The sequence below is a fragment of the Tamandua tetradactyla genome, chromosome 9 (assembly GCF_023851605.1).
Source record: "Tamandua tetradactyla isolate mTamTet1 chromosome 9, mTamTet1.pri, whole genome shotgun sequence".
Taxonomy (NCBI): domain Eukaryota; kingdom Metazoa; phylum Chordata; class Mammalia; order Pilosa; family Myrmecophagidae; genus Tamandua; species Tamandua tetradactyla.
In genome coordinates, this window is record NC_135335.1 from 57,715,118 (window position 1) to 57,739,384 (window position 24,267).

General features: G+C 39.5%; 1 protein-coding gene across 9 annotated transcripts in view; it reads right to left on the bottom strand.

Moving 5' to 3' along the window:
- Positions 1-24,267, bottom strand: part of SEMA5A (semaphorin 5A) — a 574,926-nt gene that overhangs the window by 309,401 nt on the left and 241,258 nt on the right. For all 9 annotated transcript variants that reach the window (XM_077116834.1, XM_077116833.1, XM_077116837.1 and 6 more), the window contains one exon: positions 3,167-3,266. In XM_077116834.1, coding sequence (XP_076972949.1) covers positions 3,167-3,266 — 100 coding nt within the window. The remainder of the gene's footprint in view (positions 1-3,166; positions 3,267-24,267) is intronic.

A 24,267-nucleotide genomic window follows, 5' to 3' on the forward strand; every position in this document is an offset into this window, starting at 1 on the left:
TCAGGAATATGAAATATCACTGGTGCAAAGTGAAACCATCCAACAAACCAGCTTAACTATGCCTAGTGCTAATTAAGACAAACTAAAAAAAAAATCATATTTCTTTCTACTGATCCTAATTTTAAACCATTACTGCTTTCAGAAATATACACCTGTTACCTAAGCTCCTTTGATCAGGCCAACTCCTTCCAAACAGGAATCTGAGGGCTGGGTTATTTTTAAAGTTTTATAACTGGCTCATACTTCCTCTCAAACGTTCGGTGCCTCTAATTCCATCACATTTACTAAGCATATTTCCTGTTCTCCTCCCTCGGTGATGTCTGCCTGAAATACACATTCACATGTATGCAGAAATCTACCATATCATCGCATCTTCCCCAACACTGCCTGCTCACATGGATTATTTCATTTAATCCTCAGAGGGCTGAAAAGAACAGAAATTACTCTATCAGTTTTAAAGATGAGAAAGACAAGACTCAGAAACTCACTCAACAAGATCACAGCTTGCAAGCCCAGTCCATCCCACTCTTTCTTCAATTTATTTTATGTCTTAACTGTACCATGCACTGCTCTAGAATAGAAAATACAGTTGATATATACCTAGAATTGCCCGGTGTAGGGACACCTTCTCACCTGGGTTCTGTTGATTAAAAATTTATGGGTTTTTTTTTCTGAAATTCAAATTTAGCTGGGTAGCCTGCAGTTTTATTGGCTTAATCTGGCACCTCTACCCAGCACTGACTGTCATGATGTACAACACGGTTGGCTGACACAAAGTGAGGAGATAAATGGGATACTGACCTTCAGGAACTAGTGCCACCTGGGGGTAATTCCCAGGCTCCTGGGACAGAAAGGACCATGAAAAATCTATTCATAATTCCAAAGATGCAGTGGCTTCTCATATCTCTTAGGAGAATCTTGTGCCATTCACCAACAACCAGCCCCAAAGAGCATATGCGATGCTAGTCTGTTTGCCCAGAGATAATGGAGAGTCTTTCAAGCAGCATTCAGGGAAAATCCTTCCAAAAGCTCTTCCAAATTGAATAAGAGTTGCAGGAAACACCAGTTGGTGTCACATTTGTACCTATGTCCCCCACCAGCATGTTCAGGGAGCCCCTCTTCCTTGGCTCAAGGTGAGAGCTCATTTTCCCTAAAGGGGAACATCATGGTACAGAGCCTCCTGCCCCTGACCCACTGTAGGTATCTAAACTAAATCTTCCCTTTTCCCTTAAGTGTCTACATGGATGCACAGGGGCACATACACAAACCAAACCCTGGAAGTATATCTGAACAAATAATAGATATCTTTACTCTTTTACCAGGAGGAAGACGCTATGCTCCATTCTAGGAAAACAATGAAAAGATGAGAGAGAACCTTCTTATAAGTCACTGTTAGCCAAGTGGTGACACCCAGCAATAAATAATGCAACATGTGTAAGTGCATGAAGTGAAGTATTGAAGGTGGGTGCCAGGTGTGCTAGCAGGACCCTGTAGGGCAAGGAAGATGGCAGCTGAGGGCCAACAGAGGACCCTTGATCTTGGTCCTTACATTGGAGTAGGAGTTTACCATGCGTATTGATTGGGGTGGGAAGGGAAGAGAGACAGTTTTCCAGAAACAGAAAAACGGTTACCAAATCACAGAGGCAAGGAAGAGTGAACTTTATGGTTGCAGGCAATGTAAATAATTCCACGAGCTTGGACTACGTGAGAATGGAAAGAGATGAGACCATAAGAGATGCAGGACCATAATGCAGAAGGTTTGGTGGGTGGCACCAGAAAACCAGTAGCCCAATAGAAAAGATTGAAAGAGAGCATTAAAAAAAATGACTTTGGCCGTGCATAAGGAGAGGAGAAAGAGTGGTGGCCAGAGAGCCAGTTAAAATCTCTGCAATAAAAGGCCCAGGCTAGAAGTGATGAAATTTGATGGAAGCCACATCAGAGATCAAGTGATGGAATTTGATGGAATCCAGCATCAGGTATCCCCACATATTCCCAACAGGCTGAAGTGGGGACAAGTCTACCAAGTAACCTTTGTCCAATCTATGCTCATTGCCAGTTCGCCAACTCAAAAGAAGTGCATGGTGACTCATTCATAAGCAGACTTTTCTCTATTCATTTAAAGTTATAACCTTAAATCATACTGTGTGCAAGCCGAGTGGATGCACAAGGGCTCCTTAAGAACTAAGAGCAAAGGCAGTTTTCAAGAAACTGCTAAATATTTGTCTAGAGTGCCAGAACCAAAGCCCCATTTAGCTTCATGGAGGTTCCTGTGGGGACTGCACAGCCCCATTCACCATGAAAGACAAAATGCATGTTTTATAACCTAGTAAATTTGATGGAAAGAGGCCTGAGCCTTCCTAGATTCCAGAAGATTCCCAATCTACAAATGATGGGTTTTTTATGCTTAATGTCATATTTCCTAAGAGATGGGCACAAAGTGATTTACATATAGCACCCTCCAAGCACATGGACAGGCATAGGGATTATGCATGTTTTCTAAGAAGTGATGGTGAATATGAGTGGAAAATCTCAAATCTGTTCTAACTGTGGTCCAGGGGCCTCCACATTCAGACAAGGATGCCAAGTTTTGACCTGGACCCAGGAACATGCATGACATCCTTAAGAGACATGGAGCTGATGATAGCCCTGTTTGGCTTGTCAATTTACTGGTGAATGGTTTAATCAAGGTCACAAAGAAAGATAACAATGGGTCTTGGATGGCAAGTCAAGGTCTCCAGACCTCTAGAATTCTATTCAAAAATGGAAAGAGAAGTTAAGAACTTGAGTTCCTCGGTGTAAAATCAAACTCCATCTTTTATTAAGTATCTGCCCCAGGGCAACATTTTTAACATGTTCTGCCTCAGTTTTCTCATCTGTGAAGTGGGGATGCTGACCTACCTCTCAAGTTTGATGGGATGTGCAAATGAGCTAATTCATGTTAGAACAGTTCCTGATACATGGTGAGGGCCCAATAAAAACTCTGCTATAAATAGCAACAGCCATCATATTATTGATAAAACAGTTATGACACATACTGTACTTCATTCTTTGAAGAAATAACATTTCTCAGAACTCATCCACTATGACAGAGAAGCTCATGGTTACCTACATGGATGTAAAATGAAGTCCCAAAAGACCTGTGGTGGCAAAACATAAGATTTCTCACCTTGCTCCTACAACAAGTTCTTTTTGTCCTGGGTCAAATGTTAACTGCGAGAAATCCACAGCATTCTTCGCTCTGAACTCCCGTAACCAGGGAACAATTTCTAAATGGAAAAAAATAAATAAATAAAAAGATAAAAATGAATGATTTTTTTTTCCCCTCTGGGAAGCACAGAGAGCACACAACAGAAAGCAAACATCACATTTCAGAAGGAGTTTAAAGGTCCTCCGAGGCATTAGTTCAGGAGCCACTGGGGTTTTCCCCAAGGTGGTCGTTATCCACACTGAGAGCATGTAAAACATAGGTGGCAGCCACCCAAGGGTGAGCCAGGAGGCATCGGCACTTAGTTTATGAGCCAGGTGTGCATTTTTCCTTTTGGCTCTGTGCTGGGCAGAAAACAGCACAGCAGTCACACGTTTCTTTTCATCAGAGAAATACTGAATGTGAGCAGGACCATTGCCTGTGGAACTTGCTAGAAAGAGATGAAGACTTGGAACCATCATGGAAGGCCTCCTTGGAAATAAGGAAAAAGTGGAAGAGCAAAGTATACTTCCACTTTCTTTCAAAGTAGACCTTCCATTTCCTCACCATTTTGGGTATCTATTTTGGCCTGATAATTAGACGTGTTAAACTAATTCAGTCCCTTCCTTCTGGATAAGCCTTCTCCAGATACTGCTTGGCCTAATCTGCATTTTGTTCTAAGATAATAGCCACTACTTAGAAACAGGTTTCTTTTAGCAGCAAAGGTAACTTCTACTGTAATGGCCTCCAATCCAGAGTCAGGCTATTATAAAATGATAATGTGAAAGAGGGAGGGAATGCTGCATCATGGGCCATTTTTGCAATTTTCATTAGCTCAGTTTGGCACCAAAAAACTATTCAGTGTGTTTAGCTATCAGTTGTGTGATCCGTTATTATCCTTGACAATTAACGATGCTGTTGTCTGTTTTTGTATTTAGTACTTTCAGTTATAGCACACTGACTCAATAAAGAGGCAACAACTACAAATCAATGAAGTGATCGTTTAGAGGAAAAACTATATAGCACAGGGAATAATCTCTTTCAATTAATGCCAGTGATAAAAACAGACCTAGTGTGGCATCACACCTATGTCCCATAACATGTCCTATAGACCTGTCTTTGGTGTAGTGATGAGATGAATTATTTTCTAGAATCTGCTCTGTATAGTAAATATGTCATTTCCCTACTATCGGTTATTGAGGGGAAAACATGATGAGTTGAAAGTTCTTTCCTGCTTAAGGGAAACCAGGGTTGAGTTATATAGGCCTGAATTTGGTTTTTGAAATTTTAATGTATATGATATCATGATACCTTTCAGTATTTTATACAAACGTGTGCATTTCATATGCAAGTCAATTAATACAAAATTTTTTTATAGCAAATATATATAAGACCCTGAGTTATAGAAGGCATTAAGGAGGTTTTCCAGGTATTTATAATTCAGTTAGGGAGACTGCATTAATATGTTCTTTAAAAGTGGTATCTGAAAATACAAAGTGTTTACAGCGTTAAAGGAAATATTCATTGGGGCTTAGGTAAAACAAAAGGAAAGAGTCGACCACAGACTTAGAAGACTGGCGTGCCACTGAGGGAAAAAGCAAGAGAGCAATGTGGAGGGACTGCAGGGTCCTGGCAGGCCCCGACAGGCATTGCTTATCTTCACACCCAGGTGCCCTGGTCCATTTCTGTGCTCTTGGGAATGATAGATCCCCAGGCCTCTTCCACAGGCCTTGTTCCCTGCAGCGCTATAAGCATGGAACACAAAGCCCTGACTGTGACAGGCAATAAGTATGTAGGTTCAAGAGAGAGAGAGTTTAAAAGGAAAGGAAAGAAGGAACAAAGGAATGGAGAAAGGAAGCAGCACTGACAACATAAGAAACTGCAGGCAAGAAAGCTGAAAGATGTGATTAAGTATAAACTGTTGGAAAATTCACTTACAGGTCAAAAAGTTTGCATGTGACCTCATATGTGATAACAGGCTTTGGCTAGTTGTCAAGCAAGCACTTGACACATTGAAGAAATTGTTTTAGGTAGGAGTGAGAAGAACTGGAAGAGAGTGACGAATTTGGACTCTATATTAAGCAACAGAGTTTCCAGGAAGGCAGTTGCACTGCTTCCTAAAACGCATCCAAGTAAAAGGAGCCACATTCAAGGGTAGCAATGAGTGAAAGGCATATGGTTCTGTCAACATTGCTCGATTTTCCTTACTTAAAATTCTAATTAGCTTCCCCAATAAAACTATTTTTATGGTTTCTGGACTGGATCAAAGTGAGTAATCTGCATGTTCTCTTCCTATTGACTCTCCTGTACATTTGCCTCAAAGTTATACCTATCTTAACTTTCATATTATATGGTATCCTATCTTAGTCCATATGATGTGAGCCTTGGAAGAAAGTCTCCACACTTCCAACCTCTCCAACTGAAAATATGCCTCCGTCGGTCCCTGTCATCTCGGTTTTCCATATAAGGTCAGAATAATGCTGCCCAGATGCCCTTTACAAAGACCAAACTCATCTCCCTTCAGTCCTATCCCTTCCCAAAATTACCTCTCTATGCCTATAATACCTCTAATCTTAACAAGTCCCTTCATCTCTGCTTTATAAATATACACACATTCTCCTATATTTAAAAACCTTTTATCATATTTGTATTACACTCCTTTGATATTACTAACAAGCCAACAAAATATACAACAAGCTTCCAAGTACACTTTGTCAAAAAAGAAAGCAGTCTCAGAGACTTTTTCAAGTCCTTAAAAAAACATATCTTATATCAATTACTTCAGAGACCAGAAAAGAAGGAGGCTTCCTAACTCATGTTGAGGCTGTTATACTCTTGATAATCTTTCCCTTGCTTTTTAATTTCTTTCTTTCTTTTTTTCAGGGGCATGCATGGTCCGGGAATCAAACCCAGGTCTCTCACATGGAAGGCAAGCATTCTGTCACTGTGCTCCCATGCACACCTACTCTTGATAATCTTGATATTAAAACTGGGCAAGGGCATTCTGAGAAAGGAAAATCACAGGTCAACCTCATTTAAAAACATGGCTGACAAAAAGTTTAAGAAAAGAAATATATTAGCAAATCTCACACATGCAATGCATTTTACATGTGCGTGTTTTTGGGTTTACCCCAGAAACACAAAGGTGACTCAACAACATGAATGGCAGAAAATATGCCAGCACAACTTAGTACTACTTTAACAGATTTCAGTAACAGCAGACAGAAATTATGGATGTGACCTCCTAAGGTATCAGAGAATGAACATTTATGGCTATAGAAGAGCTAGGAAAGTGCAAAGTCAAGTTCGGCAAGAGAGTCTCAGCGAGGCAGGCCCATGATGGAGTTTGCAAAATGCCAAAGAAAATCAGGGAGGGTGAGAACAGCAGAGAGGGTACACCACACTCAGGAACTTGTTGAGACCCGATTTTCAATAACAATAACTTTCTTAGCACATACCCAAATAATGGGTTTACTTCTGTACCTCTACCTCACTGACTTAACTATACGATGAAATAAAACATCAAATGGCAGCCAAGTGACTACTGTGTGGAAGTTAAATAACAGGAAAACCTGTAATTTCTAATTAATGTATAATTTTCAACACAATAGGAAATTTGGAATATTTGATATGAATAATCCTTCCTAATCCATTACTTAAACAAACATTATAATTTAAATATGGCCTCCAGCAATGACTTTCTCTCGCATAATCAGATGCATTGATTTATATTTCCCTTCTCCTGCTAACGCATAAGCTCCTACCCAATCATTCTGTAAATATTCTCTCGAAAGTGTAATGCTGCCATTTATAGAAGAGTTTCAAGAAGCAATTACTATTATAAACATGTTATATGTAAATATTAATAAACTTTGTCCAAAGTAATTGAAAAACTGTAAACTAGGGACTTAGATTCAAATTAGCAACAAGAAAAGAGGAAAGAAAAAGAAAAAAATAAAATTTATTTTTTAAAAAATGCTCTAAAGACATCCAAGGTAACATGGTCGTAAACCAAGAAACCTTCTAGGGCCATTATGTGCTGAATTGTGTCCCTCCAAACAGATGTGCTGAAGTCCCAACTCATGGTCCTGTGAAATTGAACTCATTTGTAAGCAGGAACTTGGACGGGGTATTAGCCTAGATGAGGCTGAGAAAGACCCTAATTCAATACGCCTGGAGTCTTAAGGAGAGGGAGATTTGGAGAAAGACCCTGAAGACAGATACACAGATGGAGAGAGAGACAGCCATGTGGCAGAGGCAGAGACTGAGCTACGGACTGCCTGAAAGCCAATATTAGAGCCCTATTGACTTCTAGGGAAGCATGAGCCTGCTGGTAACTAGCTTTGTGACTTAGCCTCCAAAACTGCGACATTTCTGTTGTTTAAGCCAACTGGTCTGTGGTCTTTGTTACAGCAGTCTTAACAGACTAAGACAGAGTCTGAAAAATAAGAATTACAGGGAGATTCCATTGTTTTAGGAATTGCACTTGTCCAAAACATGTCATTCCAAAAATTGGAATTGATGACTGGAGCCTCTAGGACCTGAGTTTCACCTACTGAGCAGTGAACGCTCCCATGAGTTTTCATTCGTCACTCCTTCAGCCACAAATTAAGATACTGAGAAAGCAGTTCTATGGGTGATTTGGAACCACATTAGAAACTGAGCCCCTGACTCAGTCCCCTACCCACACCCAGTCTTAAAGGTTGTTGAAGCCACCGGGGCACAGAGGTAAAATTGCAAATCAAGGCTTAAACCTTCTAATTCTCATGAAAGTATGTATTCCTTCTACTGTATGTTGAAATAATAACATTGCTAACTACCTGTAAAGCAACTCAAAAAGAGCTAACATAAATAGCACATGTCCTATGCTAGGTGCTTTTCTATGATGCACTTCACACATACTAAGTCCTGTATTTCTCACACCTGGTGAGTTTCTCACAGGTGAGGAAACTGCGGCACAGTGAGGTTGAGCCCTTGCCTAGTGAACAGCTAGATGAGACTCAAACCCAACCTGCCTAGTCTTGGAGCTAATGTTTTGAGCCACTGTATTATATTACTAAACTGCAAAATCCCTAAAAGTTAGCTTCAAGTGTTGCAACCACACAAAAAATTACAGGAAGAAAGAAAAGTCAAGGACTACTTGACATTGAAAGTGAGTCTTCTCCCATCCATATGTATAGTTAAATTCTGGAAGTTCTCCTCCCCTGACCTTTCCCCATCCCATCCCCATCAAGATACCCATTCCTCTTTAAAGCTGGTGCATGTTTCTCTTCTATAACCTTCATTTAGCCTTCAGTATAGAATATAAATAAATACAGACTATAAATCATTCTATCAATGCAATTTCAGCTAAAACTAATGTTGGAAAACATGAGAGTGAATTTTTCAGAAGCCCTTCTGAGAAGAATGGCCTGGCAAGTCTGTACTGGTTTACTGCACTGTCACATGACTGTTAACATTTTTCCTCCTTTTTCCTCCATTCTGCTTTTCCAGGCTTGTCCCTCTAACAGCCATTCAGAACAAGGCAAGCTCACTTAGGGCAGTAGCAGCACTCCCATGCCAAGTTTCCCCCCTAAAATAAGACACATCATGCCTTTAGCTGCTACCTGAACCTTTCCTCAAATTCTTACAGTGATTGTAATGGATTTCAACCCAGAGCCTCATGAGTTTCCCTAATGAGGAGTCAAGGCAAAGCAGCTAACCAAGGAGGAAATACACACATTTACAGATATTGTCACTATACTTGTCAAAAATATACATCATATTAAAACTAATATCTCCTATTTATACCATTTTTTAATGTCTATATATCAGTACTTACTTGGTTTCGGGAACTGTTTTAGATGCATCTACATTTTAACAGTTTTTATTTCATTAACAGTTTTTATTTCATTAAATGTTCATGGTCTACATTTTAAGAAACACCTTAGGGAATATAAGTTCACTGGAATCCATTTCCATCTCACGCTCAGTTAAGAGGTACTACCTTTCTGAAACAAGGGCTGTGGTATACGATTGCCACTCCTACCCCACGTTTTTTCTCATTTGTATGGTTTTCTGGCCAAATCACAGACACTGTTTAAATCTCAGAATCCAAATGTAAGTGTTAAGGTGAGGCTATCACTGATTCAGCCCAAGGAGTCCTGGGTTGTTTGAGACTCACCCAGATGCGGCTGAGATGGCAATGAAACACCTATGGAAAGGTTCAAAATAAAACTGGTATCGCCCTTCTTTTCATTTTTAAGATTTTAAAATACGAAATATATATACAAAAAAGCAATAAAATTCAAAGTACATTTTAACAAGTAGTTATAGAACAGATTTCAGGGTTTGGTTTGAGTCACAGTTACACAATTTCAGGTTTTTCTTTCTAGCTGCTCCATAACACTGGAGACTAAAAGAAATATCAATATAATGATTAGGCATTATGAATCATATAATATAAATCATTATAGTGATTTGTATAACTTCTCTATTATAACTCCTCCTTCTCCTTTGTTCTTTCTCTCAATCTTTAGGGATATTTGGGTAACGTCCATTCTAACTTTTTTCCAGTTGAAAAATCCCAACAATATGGGATAAAGGGATGGAACTGGTTGATGTTCTTAGAGAGAGGGGCACCTTTGGGTTTCAGGACTTATCCAGCCTAGGAACCATTTGAAGGTTTTAGGTTTCTGAAAAGCAAATTTAGTGCATGAAACTTTTGTAGGATCTCCGATAGAGTCTAGATGTACTTTAACAGTAATGATGTTGGTTGGGGTTTGGCAAACCACTGGCCCTTCTTTTGGTTTATAACTTTTAAGACCATGTAACCACCTATTTCATTAAACCATTTGCAGCAATTATTTCTGATCACTGCAGGGTAAGGACCAATCTGCTTAGTGGCTGGTTTTTACCGGCAGATAACTCGCACAAGAATTTCTACTCATCCACCAAGAAAGACAGATTTTTCTTCATTTAAAAGATTATGTGAAATAATGTGCAAACTAGGCAAGACTCTCAAACCCTTGGACTGTGGCCATCCTCTCCTCCAAGCTAGGAAGTTGGCACCTAGCCTGCAACCATCTTAAACTCTACGTAGCTTATAAGTGCCCCACATCACCTACGGGAAACTTTCCTCGCACAGAGGTTCTTAATTTTGACTCATGACCTAGAGCATATGACTGTAGGCTATAAAATCTAATTGCAAAATCTTAATGTTGTGCCAGAGGACATTTAAAAAGTAATTTCCTTTAGATTTATAGCTTTAGAATTACAAATGATGTTAATGTGGCTAAAATTATAAAAATGAACAATTTCTATTCAATGGACACTCAGATTATTCCATGAGTGCTCAAACATGCCTACTGGGTAAATAAGAGATTTCAGAGAATAGTGTCAGAGATTTCTTGGAGAGTTAGAGTGCTTGGTTTTTAAAATGTTGTGGTTAATCAGTTATGCCACATTTTCAGGAATGGCCAGACCTCTGCTTTAAGAAAATAAATCATTTGTTTTGATACTGTTTAAGCCAGTATCTCTTTTCTGCCCATGTTCACTCACAATTTACTCTTAGCTTATTCTCCATCTCCCAGTTCTATTGGACAGTCATAAATTCATATGTCAGTTACTACCTCTACAGACCCCTGGATTCCAGAGAAGAAAGCCATGAGGCTAGTGCAAGGAAGTCACCGTGCTTGGAGACAGTTCTAGTATATCCCAAGGTAGCCATTTTGCAGAAGTAGAGATTCTATCTGTACATCAGAACAAGAACAACTTTTCCAAGACAGTCCCATGTCTTTTCCAGAAACTTTAGGGTTCTCCAATAAAGGCATGTATACAGAGACTATCATGACAGCACAACTATTCATTTTTGTTATCAACTAATGTTTATTGAGTGCCTGCTCCATGCAAGAACCAACTGTAGGTTCTGGCTGAGATACAAAAGCATATGAGAGAGACCTCTGCCTTCAAGTCATTTTTAATTTAGCTAAGAAAATGAGATAAAACATACAAAAATGTTAAACTAAAGAAAAGCAATACTGACTGGTCCCTAGGAAGAGTATGAAGATGTTAAATGCTCTAAGGCAGCACTATCCAATGGATATATAATGCATGCCTCATGTCATTCCAGATTTTCCAAAAGCCATATTAAAAAACCATTGAAAGAGGTAAAATTAATCTAAAATGACATTAATTTAATCAAGCATATCCAAAATATCATCATTTCAACATGCTATGAAGATTAAGAAAAAGCAATGAGATATTTTCATACTATACATGTGTTCTAAGTCTTGGAAATCCAGTCTGCATGAAAAGCACAGCTCACTTTGGATTAGTCACATTTCAAGTGTTCAAGAGCCACCCATGACTATTGGCTACCCCCCCGGATGGAACATATCTTTAGTGCTAAGACAAGGGCTTCCTCTGTATTTAGAGGTTTTGTTCTAATACATCTGTTATCAAAAAGTTAATTAACTCTGAGTCTTCTCAGAACCACTGCCTTGGAGTCTACACCATCTGAATCAGAGACTGACCCGAACAAAACTGCCCTCCATTCACCTAATGCATTCATGAAAGTTGCATGGTCCTTGGAATCAAGCCAATGTAGGATAAATCTCAGGTGAAGAATTTTTTACCTGTATGACTGAGGTCACCACCAGTTGCCTCATTTTTGTTTTCAAGACTTAAAAACCTGGAGGAGAATAAGAAAATGATCTCTCTTTTTTTAGAAGAATATGCAAATAATTCATATGGAGCTTCTAACCATGTACGGAGAGCATGGGAGGGTCTCCAGAAATCCCAGCTCCCTATCTTCCACCACTTCATCTCCACTCTCCACAGTAAAGGGTGACCTTGCAATTTTAGTATGAGGACACACCAAGCATATCTTTCAACAACATCCGAAACACCCACAGCATTTCTGTCATCAATTTTAGCCTCCTTTTAGAATTGCACATAGTTTCATATAAATCATAGCCTACTTGCCAAGAGCTGCTAGGAGCCCTGCAAACTTCAGGAAAGCCATGAACTAACTGAAAAAATAACACTCCTTGGCAGATATCTAGGGATCAAGTGAGAGATTATATCCTTTTGTGATGGTAATCATGACACAAAATAATAAAACCCATATAAAGATCCCTGGAAGGTATTCAAATACAGAAATATGGGTTTGGATGAGTCAGAAACACATAGAAATCCCAAGGAAATCACTTTCTACCTTTTCAGGGGATTATTTAAATTGTACATCTAAAGAAGAGTTCTAAGTTGCCTTGAATAGCAACAGCCTCTCTCAGTTGGCCAGGTGACAGCTTTTCCAAAGGGCAAAGTCTTGCCCAGAGTCAAGACTGCCAACCAGCTTCTTTCTATGAGTTCTAATATATTGGCCAAGAACCAAGCAAATGTCACTTATAATATAATTGGCACATGCTATTGCAATCTTTCTTTACATATTTTAAAGACTTGCATGCTTTTTGTTTGTTTGTTTCAAAACCAGCATAAGAACATTCTCAATTTATGAATTCTTACTTTGGACTCTTCTACAGAAAAGTTGCCAATACATTAGCAAATGTTTACAGACATCCCACTCTTTTGTTCATTTTTCTACAAAGTAATTAGCATTGATATCCAATGAGATGAAAGCCAGAATGCAATCTGCTTTGGATAATATTTTTTAGGAGAGGTAGAAGGGAGAAAAAATCCAATTCAGTATCATAAGTGTTCCAAGTAGTCTTATGAAATCCACACATCCAGATGAAGGCACTTTCTGAGTTTATGATGTTCTTTTTCTATTTTTTGGTATACTGTATGGCAGGAGTCACATTTCATTCTTTTTCCATGTGAGTATTCCATTATCACTGCACCATTTATTGATTTGTTTGTTTGTTTGTTTGTTTGTTTTTGGGTGGTTTTTCAGGGGAAGTGCATAGACCAGGAATTGAACCTGGGTCTCCCAGATGGCAGGCAAGAATTTTACCGCTGAATTAGCCTTGCACCCCCAAGGTATTCTTTTGACTCTCCAGATACATGGAGCCACTAAGAGTCATTGAAATTTAATCCAATCTCAAGTAGAGTAGCTGAGCTCTACTGATATTGGCTTTCTCTCTGCAAGGTTTATGGGACAAGGGCAAAAGGTCTTCGGCTAGCATGGACTCCCTTCTCAAACTATCTGCTCTTCACTTCTCTCTGGATGGTCCCCAACAGAAAGAGACCCCTTCATCCTGCATAAGCACTTTGGTCTCACCACAACCTCCACACTTTGCTAACTCATTTCTATCCAGTTAGAATGGTCTCCCTCTTGCTTCCTGTTTATCCACACTCTAACAAGCTTAACAGGCTGGTAGCAACTTAAGAGTCGAACACAAGTTAATTAGTACTTCCATTCTACATTTACTACAATGGACCTTGAATGAATGTATTTTGGATCTAGTGTTAACATATCATGACAAATGCAGGCCAGATGCTACTCATTTCCTTCCATAAAAACCCTCACTAATGGTTCTCCATCCCTCTGGTCCAGCAGATATGGCCTATAGAATATATTTTGACTGGTTCAAGTAGCATGTTATAAAATATAATCTATTATTCTTCTAATTGTTTTAAATATGAAAGTATTTATATTGAAATAATGTTATGAGTTTATTAAAAGAAAGCTTCCTTAGTTTCTAGAAAAGTGTAATTGTGAGTGTCTAGGTTATAGAACAGAGATTTAGCACACTATGGCTCGTTGGCCAATTATTGGATCACAGCCCTGCCCATTCATTTATATAGTTTATGTGGCTGCTCCTGTATTACAACAGCAGAGTTGAATACAGTCCAGGGCTTCTGACCTGCAAAGCCTAAAATATGTAGTATCTGGTCAATCCTTGCTCTAGAAGACCATAGATTAAGAACTAGATAAATAGGTGTTACACTTAATTAAAAATACTAAGAGTATAATTCTTTAGTAACAGAAACAAAAATGATATGCAATGTCAAAGTCAGGGGGAATCCCTCATTTTCTCATTTTGTCAGTGAGCAATCTAGAGCCCAGAAGAGTAAAGGGACTTGTTGAAGTTGATTCATTTAGATACCAACAGAGACTCATCTAGAAAGAGCCCCTGATGATTCATTCTGCAAGCTTCTCCATGTTCATATGGTCACTTTAAGCTGTAGAATCACTAACATATTTTACCCCATTAGTTTGATCAGGTCTTTACAATATAGTTCAATTAAAATGAGAAAAGCGTATAGAATACAATGACCTTCCTCATGAAGAAAATGTGAGTGTTTGGTATGTTGTCATAAAAAAATCATTTTGAAACCTCAGCTAATTACTATACTTCCATGTCCACTGAGAGAAAAAGCAAGCCTTAGGAATTCCAAGCCTGGCACATTAGTTAGTGTTATCTGTAAAAGTGACACACCTCACTCCCAGGTTTGCTGAAACACCAGCAACCCCAAGTCAAACACTTTACCCTAGATGGTAGATGAAAAAATAAAAGTAAATTTTAAAAGTGCATGTTTCAAAATATAAAACAAAGCCAACATGCACGGCTTCGGGGTTTTTATTGCAGAGCAAAATTGTACTGGCACCACAGCCAACACTCCCAAGGAGACCCATGCTACCTTGTTCTGGTTTACTAGCTGCTGGAATGCAATATGCCAGAAATGGAACAGCTTTTCAAAAGGGGAATTTATTAATTGCAAGTTTACATGTTCTTAGGCTGTGAAAATGACCAAATTAAAGCAAGTCTATAGAAATGTCCCATCTAAGGCATCCAGAGAAAGATACCTTGGTTCAAGAAGGCCAATGACGTTCAGGGTTTCTCTCTCAATTGGAAAGGCACATGGCAAAGTCTACTAGCTTTCTCTCCAGGCTTCTTGTTTCATGAAGCTCCCCCAGGGGTGTTTTCTTCATCTTCAAAGGTATCTGTCTACATGGGCTCTCTCATGGCTCTAAAAAGGGACTTTCCCTAAAATGGTTCCTCCTTCAAAGGATTCCAGTAAACTAATCAAGACCCACCTAGAATGGGGGTGGAGTCACATCTCCCTCTACTGAAAGGTTAATACCCCCAGTTGGGTGAGTCATATCTCCATGGAGATAACCTAATCAAGTTTCTAACCTACATTACTGAATGCAGTTTAAAAGAAACAGTTGATCCCACAAGACTGGATTAGAACATGGCTTTTCTAGGGTGCATAATCCTTTCAAACCAGCACATACCTCATCATCAATCTCCACAAAAACAGGTTCACAGAAATGGGTCAGAGGAGGTACTGAAAATAAGTGATCTTTTTCCTTTTGTTTTGACCTTTTTGGTTTATTTTAGTAAAGCTGTGGCTGTTTTTCATTTTGAGGTACAAAACTAAGCACACTGACGATACCTGCCCTCATTCTCCAGAAACAACAAATCTGTTGAGCAAACCAGCTGTATTTACAGCCCTGTAGAGTTCCAGCGAGAGAGGTGTGAATTCAGTGTCACAGCCACATGTTTAATCTTGTTTCCCATTTCCCTTAACAAATTTGCATGCAGTACTCATTTCTGGACACATTCCAACAGACATAGGAGACCCTTCCTTCTCTGTGCGCAGTTCTCATGGTTGCTGCCATGGTCAGCTCTAATCACTTCTCAAGCCAGTGAGTGTTTCCTCAATTAGCATACACAACCAGACACATGGGGGCTGCCTCCATGCCAGCCTTCACTGGACAGTCGACTATCCACCTAAGCTCATGTGCTTCTAGGAACTAGAGACACTGCAGGGACCAAAACAGAGGACATCCCTCCTGTCATGGGATTCACAATCCAATGAGGAAGGCAGAATAAATAAAATAAGGAATAAGTGCCTTATTTTATTTATGGTGTTTTAGAGTATGTGCAGGGGCATCTTCCTACAGAGATTTCACACATGGTCACTCTGCAGTGGTGCCCTTGAAGCTGAGGACTGCCTGGTAGGGAGCTCCATGAGAAGGATGAGCAAAAGAACCAGGCAGGACTGGGGTGAAAGGGGAGGGGAAAAGGGGCACCGGAAGAGTAGAGAGCGGAAGAGAGGAGCACTGAGAGAGAGGCAGGCCTGCTTCATGCAGAGTCTTGCCGACCAAGGTAGAAAAGTTTAGCTTTTATTCTCTGGAGGAATTGGCAAAGGATTGCCAATTGCTGCAAAGGACCGCATAGTAAATATTTGAGGTTTTGTAGGCCATGTGGTCTCAGCTCTGAGGCAACTACTCAATTCTGCCATTGTCATCAGAGACAAACATAAACATGGCAGCCCTGGATATGACTGGCAGACTGCAGTTTTGCCAACCCCTTCTCCATGGCAATAGGAAGCTAAGGCATGGGGTGGGAGAGGTGGATTGGGCCAAGAGCTCTTTCATATTTTACAAAGCTCAAAAGGCTGCTGTGTGGAGAGGGAGAGTGGCCTGCAGGGAAGCAGCAGGCAGGGAGCAGGATATGACTGCAGCATTTGGTGGATATGAAGGGTGCAGCAAATTCAGGATGTGTTCTGAGCTAACAGGTTGGAGAAATAGGAAATGTGGGGAATTAAGGAGGGTGCCCAAGTTTTCCACCAGTGCAACACAAATCCATGCGGCTATTTCTGAGATGGGTGAGAAAGGAGGAAAAACAATTTTGTTCTTGACAACTCAGCAGAAGTCCCACTAGAACGCCCCATGGAAGTGAGAGGAAGGAAGATGCAGGCAAGTCTGGAGCTCAGGAGGGGTTGGACTCAAGTTAAAAATGTGGTAGCACTCAATACATACATGGCCTTTAAAACCAAGGCACTGGATGAAGTGACCAAGGAAAAGACAGGATAGAATGACTAGGAAAAGGTCCCTTTGATGAGAGCCAGAGAAGAAGACTTTGAGAAATGTGGAACAAAGGAAAAAATGCATGCATGAAGGAATGAATGAATGATTTAAATAGTCCCCATTTGTATTCCTTTCCAATTATCTCAACCCCTACAGCTCACTGTGGAATTTCAGAACTAACAGCCATGATAGTATTGATCTTACAATCAATTTAACTGTGCAACCCCAGTTCTGAAACCAACAAGCCATTGATCTTCATAGGTGCTCTTAAGTGCATCCCAATTGGTTGGATGCTGCATCAAGTGCTATAAATATAAATTCTAACCTGCCCCGCATGCAGCCCTAATTCTTTGCCCCTGAAGTGACAGCTTACAGCCTCGGTTCAATCCCCAGGTAGCCATGCATTTCTTCTGGGCTAGCTCCTTTGACAGACACAGGCTCTGCAGGTGGTAACTGCATGGCAGGTAAGCAGCGTCCTTTGCAAAACTAGTTACTAAATAGCAGTTCCAATTTACTTCTGCTTTCCAGTCAACCCATTTTCTGTGCATAAACAAGAGAAAGGGAGTGTGTGTGTGTGTGTGTGTGTGTATAAAGAAAGTTTAGTTCTGCCTGTCTATTCTGTCTATGTCTCAGGACATGGAATGTAACAGCTGTTACACTAACAGCATATCCTTTCTGCTTTTAAGAAAAGAACGAAGGAGGTAAAGTAGGAGGACCAAAAATAAGTAAATAAATAAAAGAGTTTGCACACAGTTAACAAGAAAGCACAAGCGGGGGAAGAGAACCCCCACTGTGTTCAAAGAGACTTCTGCTGAATTAGACAAAAACAATTTTTATAGCCCCGGGATCCCCACTCTGTGTGCGAGCAAGTTCTGCAGTAGGATGGTATCAGGCATTCAAGCCCGCATGCGTTGGTATTATTTTCTTCTTTCTTTCCAAGAAGTCCTTAAAGAAACTCACTATGTAAAAGAGATGTGGAAGTAGAGATGAGACTCGCAAATTAATATTGTCGTGAAAAGCAGCTTTCTACAATGAGCAAGATTACGAGCGACCTATTAAATAAAGGGGGCACTGTCTAGATACTGAACTCTTTTCTTGCAGGGCTCTGGAGTGCTGCTTGCTTTGTCTCATTCCAGTGAGGCACTCATGTACCTGATACAAACATCAACAGCCTTCTGAACACATTCAATGAACCCAGCTTCCAGAAAAAGCCCACAAAGACAGGGAGGCAGCAGTTGCTTCAGATGTTGACTTCTTTTCTTCTGAAAAAATCATTTTCCTTCCTGGGTCTATTCACCCAGCTTTGTCAGTTTCCTACCTGAAGGTCACTTGCATGGCCAAATCTCCATCTGATTAATTATAACTCTTGGCAAGCCATTAAAAATCTCATTTCATTTTACCGTTCATTCTCCTTTTAACTGACTTTTCATAATTATAATTCTATTTTTGATATACTAGACCTATTAAATTTAATGCCATGCAGAGACTTTTAGAACTCCTGAAGAAAAGACTAATGCCAGAGACTGTGCCCACTAAAAGATGTGCAGCCCTTGTATGGGGACACAGAAGGAAAAAACTGCATGGCATTCTATTTTCATGCGAAGAAAGAGAAAAGCCAATCTAATTGCATATGGGCAGTATAAAAACGCTGTGCTGACCTTCTAGCAGGACTGTAATTAGGAAGAATTGTTTTCACAAACCAAATGTTCAGAACCCACCAAGCCAATGACTCCTGCCTGCATTTGTCTTTTTATTTTTGTCCAGCCAGTTACAAACATTTCTATTTTTGTTCTTCGCAAAACATAAACAATGCTACATTAAAGAGTCCCCAGAATATGAGATCTTGGCAAAATCTTTATAAATTCTGAGAATAAAGATAGGCCTCCTTCTAGATGTTGAGTCTGTGAAAATAATGAGGGTGAGAGAGGAGGGTAGGAGGAGCTATTTCCCAGGAAACCAACATTTAATTGGTAACTTCAAGATGAAAATCCCTAGGTGAAGCACCTCCTGTTACTGGTAGTTTGTACAAAAAGGGAGGCACACAGAGGGATTATCTGATGCTTAGTGTGAAGGTGCAGGGTCATTTAGAGCTTTTATGCTTTAACAAATACAGGACAACATATAACAACTCACTGGGTGGTAAAGCATTGATGAATATTTATGGATGCAATTCTAAGCCATTTTTTTTTTTTAACTAAAGTTTTTGTTTTGTTTTGCTTTAACTAAAGTTATTTGGACAGAAATTATGAGCAGTGCCCTTTCCAGTACTTAAATTCAACTGAAACAGGTGGTGTTTATTGAGTTTTCATCCAAGTGGACTGAAATCAGTGGATTATCCCAGAACTTATCACTGACCTTCCCTGCCCCCTTATCCAGTCACTAAATCATGTTGCTTTGACTTCTTTAATATGCATCTTACGATCTTGGTCTCACCATATTGGTCTAGGCCACCACTATCTGTCACCTGTACCATTGCTCACCTGACTTGCCAATAGTCTCTGCCTTGGGTCCTTAGCCCTCCGGGTTCACCCTTCTGTGACCTTCCACTGGCATCCTCAGAATGGAACCTCAGCACAGCCACCCCAAGAGGGGTTTCTCTTACCTGCAATCCCCTCCTCACCACTGCCCAACATGCACTTTGAGTTTGATATGTACCAAGTACCTTTGAGTCAGGGAATATCCAGAGTTCCCTCTCTTCCCTTTCTTCTCCTGGCTCTGTTACCTATTCTTCAGACCCCCATCAGGAAGGCAACTCCTACAGGAAGCCTCCGTGGGTCTCCTGGGACCAGATGAAGGGGCTCTCTTATGGGCACGCACACATAGGCTGTTCCCCACCTGGCCCAGGACATGGGGCTCAATGTGCCAGTTCTCACATCTGTCTTCCCCACAAGGCAGCATGGTGCTAAGCCCATCCCTATTCCCAGTATCCAAGGCCATGGCGGCCCCGGAGCAGGAACCCAACAAAATGTACTTCCATAATTAATGAATAAACGTCAAAAAGCATAAATGAGTCAGGGGAACATCAGCTCTTGAGTGCTCTCTTCACAATGGAGGAGGAAACTGGAAAATGAGACGGACCTTGGAATGTCAGACCAGAGTTCCAAAAATGAGCTCTAGTTTGCCCTTAGCCTTTGTGGTGTGATAAGTCTACTTGGAGTCTAAAAAGAAGTTTCTTGATCAGTCCACTGAAGCCTCTAATGAGAGATTTTGTTTCAGAAATATTCTATTTGAGAAGCAAAGCCCTGGTAAATAAGGTCATCCATGGAGCAATGGAAGCTCTGGTCAACCTGGAGAGAATGAAAAAATGCACTTACTTGTCCTCCTATCCTGACCCCCACCCCTTGGCACCAGTACACACACTCCTCACAGCCACAAATACAACACACAGACTAGAACAAGGTTAGGTCCCAGCACCACCGCCCTGTGGCTAAGGACCTTAGAATTCCAGAGCCTGGCCTAGGGATTCACTCAAATCTGGGTTCTAGGTGTCATTCTGCTATACAGAAACCATGGGCTTCTGTGCCAGCTTCTTAGCATCTTTAAGTCTGCTTCCTCACTACATAAAAGTGGGTTATGTAGTCACTTCATAGAATTATTATAAAGCCTAAAAAACATACCACATGTATGAAAGCACTCAAAGCATATCACTGATCAGGTTGGCATTTTACACTGTGAGGCACTGCTGAAACTCTACACTGCTACACTTTGCCCCTTTCACATCACATCATGATCATCACTTTTACTTTTGTGCAATAATGCTTCCTTTGCAGCATAGTAAGCAGAGCACTTAGCAAAGAAGTCCTGGAGTCAGGAAAAAGAGTAAACAGAGAAGGTACTTTCCAACATGATCAGATAGCACGTGATCCCATGATGACTTTTCCATCCATGAAATCTAAAATCGTCCTTTCTTGTCAGGAAAGTCTTACCATAAGATTTATATCTAAAATAATTAATTATCTATACCCAGTTGTTTGAGCTCGTTAATGATGCAGGAATGTAATATACCACAAACGAGTTGCCTTTTATAAAGGAAATTTAATAAATTACAATTTTATAATTCTAAGGACGCAAAAATGTCCAAACAAAGGCATCCAGGGAAAAGATACATTGACTCAAGAAAGCCCAATGATTCCAAAACTCCTGTCAGCTCTGAAGGCTGGCATCTGCTGAGGTCTTTGGATTCTGGTCTTAAACGCTTCCCTGGGGGCATTTTCTTTCTGCAATTCCACACATCTGGGTCTCTTGTGCATCTTCTCTATCAGCTTCTAAGCTTCCTCCAAAAATATTTCCCCTTTTTAAGGGCTCCAGTAAACTAACCAAGACCCACTTTGAATGGGTGGAGTCACAACTCCAGCTAATCAAAAGTTCGCACCCACAATTGGATGAGTCATTCTTCATAGCAACAACACAAAGTTTCTACCCCACACAATAAGTCAGGCCCTACAAGACTGGATCAGAATTCAAACATGGCTTTTCTGGGGTACACGACAGTTTGAAACTGGCACTGCAATTTTGCCCTTCCTTTACAAAATTATAATTTAACTGACTCTGATTTATTTTGCCTTTTTATTTGGTACTATACGATGTTGACTTGTTCTGGAGTGGAGGATCCAAATGAGCATGACACTCAATCATTTTCTCAAGGAAGACCAAAAAAAACAAATTGAAAAAGGTACATTTTTTTTTTTTTACATTTAAAACTTTGAAATTTTTTAATAATTTGAAAATGGGTAACAGTTGTATAATTTCAGAAACAGTGAAAGTAAAGTGTGATCATTAAGCAATTTATTGTCAGTGTTCATAACATATAGTATTTGTTATTATACATTTAGTGTATAACAATAAGCAGCAGAATGTTTTCAAGAAAATCTAGCTAATAAATCTACATAAAGGGAGAATAATCTTAAAACACTTATGAAAATTATGTCACTACCAATAATCTCAAGCCAATTATGAGAACTATGTCACTATCAAATATTATCTAGGGAGAAATTATGTCAGTTTTATGAAATCAGGAAATAACAGGATAGAATTATTAAAAGATCTTAAGAAATTATAGGTGAAATATTTTGTCTCCCAGTGTGCAAATATTTTCATATGAGTCAGTTTCCTTCATTCTCACAGTTAGGAATTGGAATGAATCTTCATCGCCAGATATAATTTGTTTGGATCAACCTTTCGAAATGAAACATATCAAGTCTGTGGTTTAATATACAGGTTTCAATACTCAAGTCGATTTAGTTAATGGGTCCTGTTATTTCCTCAAATAAGAACTAGACATACCCACTGTAGATCAGCAATCCATAAGATTTAACTATTGGAATATGACATTTTAAAATGTTTGTAGTAATTCATTCATGGTTTTGTTTTCTGTTCCTAGCACAGTATCTGGAACATGAGGGGTTTTTTTATTTTTTTTATTTATTTATTTTTTATTTTTTTTTATTTTTTATTTTCTATTAACGGAAAGAAAGAAAAAAAAGAAAAAAAAAAGAAATTAACACAACATTTAGAAATCATACCGTTCTACATATGCACTCAGTAATTCTTAACATCATCACATAGATGCATGATCATCATTTCTTAGTACATTTGCATCGGTTTAGAGGAACTAGCAACACAACAGAAAAAGATATAAAATGTTAATATAGAGAAAAGAAATAAAAGTAGTAATAATAGTAAAAAACAACAAAAAAAACCCTATAGCTCAGATGCAACTTCAATCAGTGTTTTAACATGATTACTTTACAATTAGGTATTACTGTGCTGTCCATTTTTGAGTTTTTGTATCTAGTCCTGTTGCACAGTCTGTATCCCTTCCGCTCCAATTACCCATTATCTTACCCTGTTTCTAACTCCTGCTGGACTCTGTTACCAATGACATATTTCAAGTTTATTCTCGAATGTCCGTTCACATCAGTGGGACCATACAGTATTTGTCCTTTAGTTTTTGGCTAGACTCACTCAGCATAATGTTCTCTAGGTCCATCCATGTTATTACATGCTTCATAAGTTTACCCTGTCTTAAAGCTGCATAATATTCCATCGTATGTACATACCACAGTTTATTTAGCCATTCTTCTGTTGATGGACATTTTGGCTGTTTCCATCTCTTTGCAACTGTAAATAACGCTGCTATAAACATTGGTGTGCAAATGTCCGTTTGTGTCTTTGCCCTTAAGTCCTTTGAGTAGATACCCAGCAATGGTATTGCTGGGTCGTATGGCAATTCTATATTCAGCTTTTTGAGGAACCGCCAAACTGCCTTCCACAGTGGTTGCACCATTTGACATTCCCACCAACAGTGGATAAGTGTGCCTCTTTCTCCGCATCCTCTCCAGCACTTGTCATTTTCTGTTTTGTTGATAATGGCCATTCTGGTGGGTGTGAGATGATATCTCATTGTGGTTTTGATTTGCATTTCTCTAATGGCCAGGGACATTGAGCATTTCTTCATGTGCCTCTTGGCCATCCGTATTTCCTCTTCTGGTAGGTGTCTGTTCAAGTCTTTTTACCATTTTGTAATTGGGTTGGCTGTCTTTTTGTTGTTGAGTTGAACAATCTCTTTATATATTCTGGATACTAGACCTTTATCTGATATGTCATTTCCAAATATTATCTCCCATTGTGTAGGCTGTCTTTCTACTTTCTTGATGAAGTTCTTTGATGCACAAAAGTGTTTAATTTTGAGGAGCTTCCATTTATTTATTTCTTTCTTCAGTGCTCTTGCTTTAGGTTTAAGGTCCATAAAACCACCTCCAGTTGTAAGATTCATAAGATATCTCCCTACATTTTCCTCTAACTGTTTTATGCTCTTAGACATAATGTTTAGATCTTTGATCCATTTTGAGTTAACTTTTGTATAGGGTGTGAGACATGGGTCTTCTTTCATTCTTTTGCATATGGATATCCAGTTCTCTAGGCACCATTTATTGAAGAGACTGTTCTGTCCCAGGTGAGTTGGCTTGACTGCCTTATCAAAGATCAAATGTCCATAGATGAGAGGGTCTATATCTGAGCACTCTATTCGATTCCTTTGGTCGATATGTCTATCTTTATGCCAATACCATGCTGTTTTGACCACTGTGGCTCCATAATATGCCTTAAAGTCCGGCATCGCGAGACCTCCAGCTTCGTTTTTTTTCCTCAAGATGTTTTTAGCAATTCGGGGCACCCTGCCCTTCCAGATAAATTTGCTTATTGGTTTTTCTAATTCTGAAAAATAAGTTGTTGGGATTTTGATTGGTATTGCATTGAATCTGTAGATCAGTTTAGGTAGGATTGACATCTTAATTATATTTAGTCTTCCAATCCATGAACA